This window comes from Poecilia reticulata, linkage group LG2, assembly GCF_000633615.1.
Source record: "Poecilia reticulata strain Guanapo linkage group LG2, Guppy_female_1.0+MT, whole genome shotgun sequence".
In the NCBI taxonomy this organism is placed as follows: Eukaryota; Metazoa; Chordata; class Actinopteri; order Cyprinodontiformes; family Poeciliidae; genus Poecilia; species Poecilia reticulata.
The window spans coordinates 29,511,379-29,521,625 of NC_024332.1; the positions used below are offsets into that span (position 1 = coordinate 29,511,379).

General features: G+C 38.6%; 1 protein-coding gene across 4 annotated transcripts; it reads left to right on the forward strand.

Moving 5' to 3' along the window:
- Positions 1-267: 267 nt before the first annotated feature.
- On the forward strand, positions 268-9,190 carry slitrk5b (SLIT and NTRK-like family, member 5b). 4 transcript variants are annotated; one of them, XM_017303030.1, is made up of 3 exons: positions 268-537; positions 937-1,049; positions 1,442-9,190. In XM_017303030.1, the coding sequence occupies exon 3, from the start codon at positions 1,497-1,499 to the stop codon at positions 4,095-4,097; it is 2,601 nt and encodes an 866-aa protein (XP_017158519.1). In that variant the 5' UTR covers positions 268-537; positions 937-1,049; positions 1,442-1,496; the 3' UTR covers positions 4,098-9,190. The 4 variants fall into 4 exon arrangements, with proteins under 4 accessions (XP_017158519.1, XP_017158515.1, XP_008398427.1 ...); XM_017303026.1 differs by having other exon boundaries at positions 268-533; XM_008400205.2 differs by lacking the exon at positions 268-537 and having other exon boundaries at positions 801-1,049.
- Positions 9,191-10,247: the final 1,057 nt, after the last annotated feature.

Here is a 10,247-nt window from a genome sequence, read left to right on the forward strand (position 1 = left end):
TTGATCTAGTCGATTCAGACTAGCTATTGTTATTGTGATTAAACGTAATGATAATAGTAATAATAACTATTGTTTTTATTATTATTCCTATTATATGAATATTAAAAACAGAATATATAATATTCATAATATTCTTTCTACGTGTAAAGTAGAAAGAAAGAAGTTACAACAGCACCTTATATCAGTTTACTTTGGATTAGTCCAGATCCACAAGCTATGGGAAGGAAGAACCAGAGTGATGGTGGAAAAGATGTAATCGATTCATGTCTCCAAAGAGACAGACAGTGACACTGTTATCCTTTTTTTTTCTTTCAGGCTGCATCGCTATCTCCCCCCTGCAGGCATTTCTTATTCCAGGTCTGGCAGATTATATGAAGAGCTGATGCAACTTGGCGTTGGCAGGGCGTTTTTTTTCTTCTTCTTCTTTTGTTTTGGGTTTGGTTTCTGCATGAATAACCAAGATGCGTTGTTTCCGACGCAGGAAGCACGCCTCAGACTTTAAATCATTGATATATTTGGCAGACTTCTTGCTGGTAGGTAGGTCAACATCTTTTGGGGGGTGGTTGAGGAATGGGTGACGGTGGAGGGTGAATTTAGATGGGGGTGCATCTCTGCATGATGCTCCACTGAGCTGATTTTTTTGTGCATGAAATGACTTGACATCCTCTCGACCACCGAGTGAGAGGCAGCGTGTTTGTGCGCGTCCAGAGAGAGGAAGAGAGAAAAAGAGAGACAGGGAAAGAGAGAGAGAGAGAGAAAGAGAGAGAGAGAGAGAGAGAGAGAGAGAGAGAGAGAGAGAGAGAGAGAGAGAGAGAGAGAGCAGCAACTTAGTTACCGAGCATCGCTGCCGTGTCTCCTCCGGCACAGCGAGCTGAAAGAGAAGCATTTGGCAGTTATGGTTGATCAGCGTTTCTTTCATCCTCTCCTGTGCATTAGTGACGACGGCTGCGTCTACATCCCTATTTCTGTTTCGCTTCGAAGGATTAAAAATAAAAAAGATGCGCTGAAGCACCCAGGAAAGACCCTACATCTTCTTCAATGTGCGTGAGGTATGTATTTCCAGCTGGAGTTGGAGGGAAAATGATGCTGGGTGTCTGTATTGGATGTAAGACGCTAAATTTCTGTTAATCTGCCGTAATTGAGGTATATGGTTCAATTGAAAGCTTGTGTTTTGTGTTTTAATTGCTTTTTCACATTTCAGCAAGCAAATGCAATATGGCTTCTCTACACAGACATTTGTTTTGTTCTTAGTAGTTGCTCTGACCTCGCTTTGCTTTTTTTTTTTTCTTTCCTTTGCACTGCTTGAAGAAGTTCCTTTCAATTCAGAGTAAAGTTTCTTGATTGTAGGAGAAAATCTTGACTCGTGAGCTTTCTGATGTGAGAGTTGCTGTGAGATTCGCATTACGATGTGTTTTTGTTTTGTTTTGTTTTTTTATTCTAGATGACACTGAGGATACCTTAGCAGGACTGCAAGTTTGGCCATTATTTGCAGGAAAATGCAGCTTTGGATTCCATATGTTTTGCTCGGTGCAACGTCAGTGTGCACCGTTGAAATGTCTGGCCATTATGGGGAAATCTGTCAAGAGCTGTGCGCCTGTGAGGAAAGAGAAGGGATGCTTACTGTGAGCTGTGAAAGCCGAGGAATTGCAAGACTCTCTGACATAAGCCCAGTGCTCTTCTCCCAGTATCAACTACTCCTTACTGGGAATCTTTTGACAAAGCTTTCTACCAATGATTTTGCTGAGTACAAAGGACTTACAATATTAAATCTTGGAAATAATGAAATATCAGAAGTTAAAGCTGGAGCTTTTAATGGACTGCAGGGATTAAAACGATTACATCTCAATAATAACAAAATCGATGCCTTGAAGGAAGAGTTTTTCCATGGCCTTGAAAGTCTGAAGTATTTACAGATTGATTATAATTACATCAGTCATGTGGAGCAAAATGCCTTCAGCAGACTTCGACATCTGGAGGTCTTGATTCTGAATGACAATTTAATATCTAGCCTGCCTGTAAACCTTTTTCAGTTTGTACCATTGACTCATTTAGACCTACGAGGGAATCAGCTCAAAGTGCTTCCCTACGTTGGTCTGCTGGAGCACATGAACAGTGTCGTGGAGTTACAGCTGGAGGAGAATCCGTGGAACTGCTCCTGTGAGTTGATTGCTCTGAAGACCTGGCTGGAAAGCATTTCGTACACAGCCTTGGTTGGGGACGTGGTTTGTGAGTTCCCATTTCGGCTTCATGGAAGAGACCTTGACGAAGTTTCGAAGCAAGAGCTGTGCCCAAGGAGAGCCATTGCTGAGTATGAGATGCCACCTCCCCCTCATTTGGGCATTGACGCATACTACAGGACCACTCCAGCTGTTGGCGCCTCCTTCACCGCATCTGGCATCGCGAGATCTTCATCGAGACCGACCAAGGGACCTCGTCAGTTAGCCAAATTGAAATCAAAACCCACCGCCCGTGTCCCGTCCAACAAGCCACAGAATTATGGTCAAATTGTGTCATATCAGACCAAATCTCCAGTGCCTTTAGATTGCCCAGCTGCCTGCACCTGCAATCTCCAGATTTCAGACCTTGGGTTGAATGTGAACTGCCAGGAGAGAAAGATTGAACAGATCTCTGATCTGAACCCTAAACCATATAACCCCAAAAAGATGTATCTGACAGGGAACTACATCCCTGTGGTGCATCGCTCAGACTTTATTGAGGCAACTGGATTAGATTTGCTTCATCTTGGTAACAATAGGATAGCTCGGGTAAATGATAGAGCTTTTGGCGATTTGACAAATCTGCGAAGACTGTACCTTAATGGGAATTTGATTGACCATCTTAGATCCAATATGTTTTATGGACTAGAGAGCCTGCAGTTCTTATATTTAGAGTACAACGTCATTAAAGAAGTAACTGCGGACACTTTTCAACATGTCCCAAAACTTCAGCTTCTTTTTTTAAACAATAATCTCTTGAAAACTTTGCCCGAAGGCACTTTTAATGGCTTGACATTAGCTAGACTAAATCTTCGTAACAACCACTTGCGGTATCTTCCTGTCAGGGGTGTACTTGATCAATTAACAGCCCTTGTTCAAGTCGATTTATACGAGAATCCCTGGGATTGCTCGTGCAATATACTAGACCTGAAGATGTGGCTGGAGCTGCTCAGCATGGGCACAGTTGTAAACAACGTCATCTGTGGCTCCCCCAAGAAGCTGGCTGGGGAAGATATGAGATACATTAAGACGACTAATTTCTGCCCTAATAACTCTGATATACTTGCTTCTATGATTCCGCCCTCCGAGGAATCCTTTCCGGGGAGCACTATCACTATAGAAACATCTTTAGATTCCGACACTCAGCTCAACACTATTCCTTTATCTGTAATGATTCTTGCCCTTCTCCTCTTATTTATTGTGTCTGTGTTTGTGGCTGCGGGACTGTTTGTGGCTACAAAAAAGAGACGCCAGAAGAGTCAAAGTGAGCAGAATGAATCGATGAATGCTTGCATTAGCTCTCTCAACATGGAGTATGGCCTTTACAAAAAGGCATCCATTCCCAAAGTAAGAACATCAGCTGGGCATGTATATGAGTATATCCCACCTCCTACTGAAGCCACATGCAGAACTGCTGCACAAACCCCCATGGACAGCAAATCAGTGGATGGATTTAGAGACTTTGACGAGTTAAGCAGCGCCTTTCTGGGTAACCTCGATGAAGAGGCAGCCAATAATGTGATAAGCTCGGAGTACAGCGCCACCACTCCAGAGCCTCTTAACAAGCCATCCACCCCTTACCGAGACAATCCGTGCTACTATAGAGACGTACTCGAACCCGACAAGAACAGACGCCACAGCAACACGTTACCTTGCAGACATGGTGCGCACTCATCAAATCAGTATACCTCAGACTTTGATGCAAGGCATCAATATGTGCAACCAGACAGAATACAACAGACAATACTGTATTGTACAACGCCGAGTTCTGTTTATGTGGAACCCAACAGGAGCGAGTACTGGGAACTGAAAGCAAAGCTTCACCTTGATCCAGATTACCTCGAGGTTCTGGAAAAACGAACTACATTCACACAGTTTTAAAACACCTGTCCTCGCAATGATCAGTGCGGACGCACATGTGTGGTATCCTACTTGAAATTTTAAAAAAGGGACAATTTTCTCAACTCCGCAAACTTCAGTGCAAGATATTAAATGCTTTTTTCTGGGAATTATGCTTTACAGAGCGAGTGATTCAAGAGGCCAATTATTCATTTTGAAGCGCCACTTAACACTTCAGTCCAGTGTGGTTTGCAGTTGAGTTTGAGTGTGCAAATATGAACATAAAACTCAGATTCAGGGCTCTTATGACTCACCCGTTCACTGAATTCACCCTGAAGAGAATCACTGACAATAATTTGAGCCTGAGCTTTAACTCTGAAATTGGCTGCATTTTATGAGTATTAATGAGCCATGAAGACGATACGTTCTTCACCTCTAAATAAGCTTATGCTATTTGACAGCGATACACATAAGGCAGCTTGTTCTGCCAATTTTCTTACTTTTTTGTATGAAAATCAAGCATTGAAGTTCACGTTAAATTTTGATTTATACACAAGTCTTCATCAAAATGTATCATTCAAGATTAACTGTAGAACGATTATATGAAATACATTAATATTCTTCATTTTTACCACAAACATAAATTATGGATGCAGTGAATGTCTCCACTCCAGCAGATAGGTGGGAGAAATGTAATGATTATCTGTACCATGACAGTATTACACTAGCCTCGTTTGTATACTTAGACCCTCCTGGTGATAACATTTTATTTCCCAACCAGCAGATGTTTTAGATTAAGTCAATACTTGTTGCACTTGTGATTAGTAACCAAAAATTTGTATCAGTTCGGATGTCTTTATTTCTGTTCTGCAAATGTGTACAAATGCAGTTTCTGCAACTTTATTACACATAAATGTACATCCATTTTAAAATGTCCTTAAATCAACACCAAAGCAATCTAAAAACAAAAAAGCATAAAAAGATAAATATGCAACGAAAACCCTGTTTAAATGTTTGATTTATACTACCTGTAGTTCTTGTGCAGCTGTGCAGCTGTAATTCCATAACACCACATTTAATGCTTAGTACAAAATAAAAGTCTGCTCAGTGTGACTAAGCATGAACTATAGCTGCTGACCCACAACAAGACCCCTTGTCAGTGTCAGGTTTGGCATAATTTAGATGATGAAATTATATATGTTAGCTCAACCTCATCAAAGAAAGGACACCAGTGTTTACTGTAATTACTGTTATAGAAAGTAAATGAATTTGAGTAAATTATCTGGACCAACAGTTGAGTCTTGTTTCAGGCTTAGAAAGGGCTGCAAAGAGATTTATTTACACACCAGGTTGTAATGTGTATAGGAAAAATAAAACGAGAATCTTAAAATAATAATTCTGCAAGAGACTGAAATAGAAATATTCACCTGAGCCTGACTCCCCATCAAACTAGAACTCAAGCATAGTATTTTCTTTGTTTGCTTTAGTTGGTAGCATTTAACCGCCAAAGCTGGGAAATAAATTCAGCAGTAGGTCATTGTGACGTGAGACTTTCACGTCATAGCGAGATGGAAAACTTGTTAAAATGCAAAAATGTTCTCATTTTAACGATACACTGCTTCTGAATTTATTTCCAAGTTCAGGCAGTTAAAGGCTTCTGTACGTTTGTCCTCAGTGTTTATTGTTCAGGACCTGCACTGTACATGCAAGCAGAGGGACATCTTTTAATAAAGACTTCACTTGTTAACTTACAAAAAGATGAAGCAAAACTCGAAAAAATTCAAAGAGGTTGTCTAATGTACTGAAATGAAGTTACAAATCGATGTATTTCAAATCAAAGTCATTAATTTTTCATGTTAATGCTGAGAATTATGAAATTTCACCTGCTTCTGAGGCATGAAAAAAAAAGATCAAGTAAGTAATCAAGTCGGTATTTTTCATTTCTATAAAAGTCATCTCAATTGTTGATTTTACTGTTGCTCGCAAATACGTTCGAGTTTGAAATGTCAGGGAACAGCAGAAAGACACGTTGTGTGCATAATGCCAGTTTTCAACCCATGGCACTGGGTTGAAAACTGGTTGAAACAAATTTGCATTTGCACGTTCATGTATAGAGCTGCACAGTGACCCAGTTGTCCACAGTGTTGCCTTGCAGCAAGAAATTCCTGGGTTCAAATCTCGGTCGGGACCTTACTGTGTGCTGTTTGCATCTTCTCCCTGTGCAGGTGAAGATATTCTCTTCCAAACACCAAAAGTATTTGAATGGAATAAATCGGACAGTTTAAATTGCCCATCAACGTGCGCGTATGTTCATGGTTGTTTGGCCTGGTTGCACCCTGCCTCCTGAAAACCTGTCACTGGTTTAACTGGTATGCTGTTCGGAGTTGGGTCTATTTCATTCTCTGTCTCAATATTCCTCTTATGTAGAGAAATTTTATTGGCCTCAGGCATATGTGAGCATCTGCTAAACAACTATTTTTATATTAGAAAAAAAAACTAACTCCTTTTTATATATATTTTATTTCCTTTTCTTTATTAATAGAAGATGAGAAAATGCACTATTGACTCTACTGATCAATGATGATGTCACTTTTGTAAATTCACAACACAGAAACATGCATATAGCCACTGATTTGGTCTGGTAAATGCAGATAGAAGGGTTACTTTACATTACAAATTATTTACTATGCATAGATATAGATGACACTCAGACAATCTGTTCATTTCTCAGTTGCCACCGAACCTTTATGACGACGATGCCATCTCTTCAAATGTGGCACCTTTACTTCAATCATTTGCGTCTTTATAGTGAGGGACGTTATAGCCCACGTAACAACTAAGCTGTTTGATAGAAAATCTGAATAAATGACTGGTTAATCGGATAAAGTTATTTCTATGCATAAGACTTGCTTCAAAGGAAACTAAGCACATCATCCAGTCTTAATGTAGTCTAATCAGGTCCTGGGGTAATAGAGTAAGCCAAGAAATATGACTTTCCCTGAGAGTTAAATACGTAGTTATTTCTCAAATGCACTGAACTTGTCACCAGGGCTCAGCCAACCAGAAGACATGCTGTTTCTACACTGTGTCTGCATGACAGCGAGTTTTATATTGCAGCATGATGCTAAGCAAGGAGGATGTCTTGATTTGTTGCCTTTCTTGTATCAACTTTGTCATGGATTTACTTGTTTTCTGATTAGAGCAAGTGTGCTCAAATATTCACAGCTGATGCATGATATGTACCTGCACAGCTATATTTTTATGTTTTTCTTTTTTTGTCAGTATTCTGCTATAAAATGAAAGTGGTGAAAACAGTACAAAATGCAATGTTTATTTGTATCAGGTCAGAAGTTTGTTCAATTTGTGGTGTGCTATAACTTTTTTAGTTCAAAGCAGCAAAAAAAGAAAAGAAAAAAAAATTGGGGTTCAGGTAGTGTTGAGGGAAAGTATATTAGGGATGTCCTGAGCTGATCCCAGGTCTACTTGTTGCAAATGCGGTTTGGAGGTTTATATCTTGAAAAATAGCACAGCACTTTATTGACCTGAAAAATCTTGGTTTTCGAGTAGCCATCTAAAGCAGTCATCATATTCTTTCCTTGCCAGGTATTGGGGTGTATTGCAAAACCTGTGTAATTCAGGCAAAAATATGACAAAATTAAGCTGATTTTTTTTAACATCCAATCCTTACACAACCTGAAAACGTGTGTGTTGCTTTTGATCCAGTCTAATGTGCGTATTAGGATTAAAGCTGATGTTATTCACAATGTCCAGCTTTATCAGGACAAGGTACATTAGATTTAATTCGATATATGTTGTGTATAGATGGCATGTGAGAGGCATTTTTGTCCCCACTGTTTTTATTATTAAAATTACATTTATTTCTCTATCTCTCTGTACAGCATGTAACGTCACCAATACAAGATGACATGAGAGAAAAATGTTAACTTGCCGATAGCATAAAATTCCTGAAAATCTTAATTTTTCTGAGATATGTGGCGAATGCTAGTTTGCAACTTAATGTTGCATAATGTCAACATTTGACAATTTAAACTTTGCATAGCCTGGTTGATTTTCTCCAAAAGTGCAGATGGAAACATGCCTATTTCGCATTCTATTTCTTTCATTCATTCTTTTTTTTTTTTACTTTTTGTGTCATCTCAAAGGTTTGCTCAAAATTCGCATGACAGTTTGTTGTAAACATGGCTTGTGTCATGTGACCTAGTCTTTGCAGTACTCAAATGTAATTGTCTGACTAGTGAACATCAGCTGAAACAGTTGTCATTAAATTTGAGACATTCAAAGCAAAGTTATTAGTTTATAAAGCAGGATAATTACTGCTTCATATCCCAACAGTGGAATTCCACCCAACAGTAATTCTACTGTTGGGTGGAATTACTATGAAACATATATTTTTAGCCAAATCACATATTAAGGCAGAGTACACATGTTAATATTAGCCTGGCACTTTTGTAAACTTCTCTGCATTAAAGTTTATTTAGCAAGTACAATATATGATTTTTTTAAGACTATGGTTGAATGTGGAGAGCCAAATATATCATTAGAAGCAAAAAATTTAAATCAAATGATGCTTTATAAATGACAGAAAGTTCGGACATCCCTAATTTGGGTTAATGTTATTTTTTACAATGCAACAGTGTAATAAAATGTGTTTACTGTACATACCAGAAATTTGTAAAGATTTTTTTATTCACTATGTGGTTATTACTGACAATATGCAATTGTTTTTTGGTCCCTATTAAGACTATACATACTACTAATCTAAACATGCTAGAATTAAATGTGACTGTTGTGTGAATATTTGCAAATGTTTAAATTACGAAGAGGAAACTGGGTCAGTCTCTGGTTCTTATTCCAACTTCTCTTGTTTGCCTGTTTGCTTTGTTTGATTTTCATACAAAACAGTGATTTTTCTGTGTCAGCCTCTGTAAATAGAACACATCATCAGCATTTTCATTGCAAACTTGCTTTGTCTTTGAAGGCAAAAAAAAAAAAAAAACCTCATGTCTCTATCTGGAAAAACAAAGTGCAACTAGGAATTTGTGGGATTAAAATATCTACAGTGTGCCATTTTATTTAGTAGTTAGCTAATGAATAAAAGATATGCATTCATTTGAGTTGCTGTTGTCTTCCTTAGCTCTGCAAACCACGTTGTGTGTCACACTGCATGGGAAGGACAGAATTTAATCGTTCAACAAGCCCTCCGGCGATTTTGTGAACATTTCAGAGCTGAAATCCTATTAAAATATTCAAGACATTCTGTTTTCCATAGTTAAACAAAAAAGAAATAATGAAACACGCTATGATGCATATTATTACTGAGATTGACTGAGAGCTTGAATAATCAATGAAGCTGTTTCACAAAGTTCAGAAACTCATTTTAGGAAAGGCTATTTTCAAAACTGGGTTTTATTTAATAAAGCCTCTGTGGGAAAACAAGACAGAACATTCTTACTGTAATGTACTCTGTGCTGTAATATTAAAACAGTTGACCTCGTTGTAGTTGTGCAGTACGAAGACATTTGTGTGCTTACAGACACTTAAGGAAAACAACATTTGTTTTGGGATGTTTTTTTGTTTGTTTTTTTCTGCAGAAAAAGCTTTCTGGAAGCTGAGTATCCATGGTAACATCCAATTACCTGACACATAAACAGAAAACATTGTGTGCATGAGGTACAATTGCCACACAGAGTTTGTAAATATCTGATGCACAGATTTCTATGTGTATATTTTTACTGTATTTCAGCATCTACTGTGTGTGGTTTATTTCTCCTCATCTTCCCTTCAATTCTGACTAACACTGCTGAAGAACAGCATGAAAACAGTATGATGCTGCCACCAATATGTTTTTAATGTGGCAGGGTGCAGTGCAGTGTTAGTTCTTCATCAGATGTAATCTTCTGCAGCTTTGCTCTCATCTGACAAGAGCAACCGTCATGCAGCTCTCGTAGAGATCCACTTGGTCTACTGGATGCTTCTCTGTTTAACGCTCTTCGTGGTAGAGTCGGATCGCTGTTGTGCCACATGATAGGTTGGACAGCACCGTGTGAGACGTTCAAAGATTAGCATATTGTTTTCTTACCTAACCCTGGTTCAAATTTCTCGGCTTTATCATGGACTTGTTAGGCAATTGATTCCACCGCATTTTATTTTAGTGCATCAGAAGGTAGGCAG

Excerpts from the sequence above, each read along its gene's own strand:
- slitrk5b (XM_017303030.1), top strand. The coding sequence starts at position 1,497 with ATGCAGCTTTGGATTCCATATGTTTTGCTCGGTGCAACGTCAGTGTGC.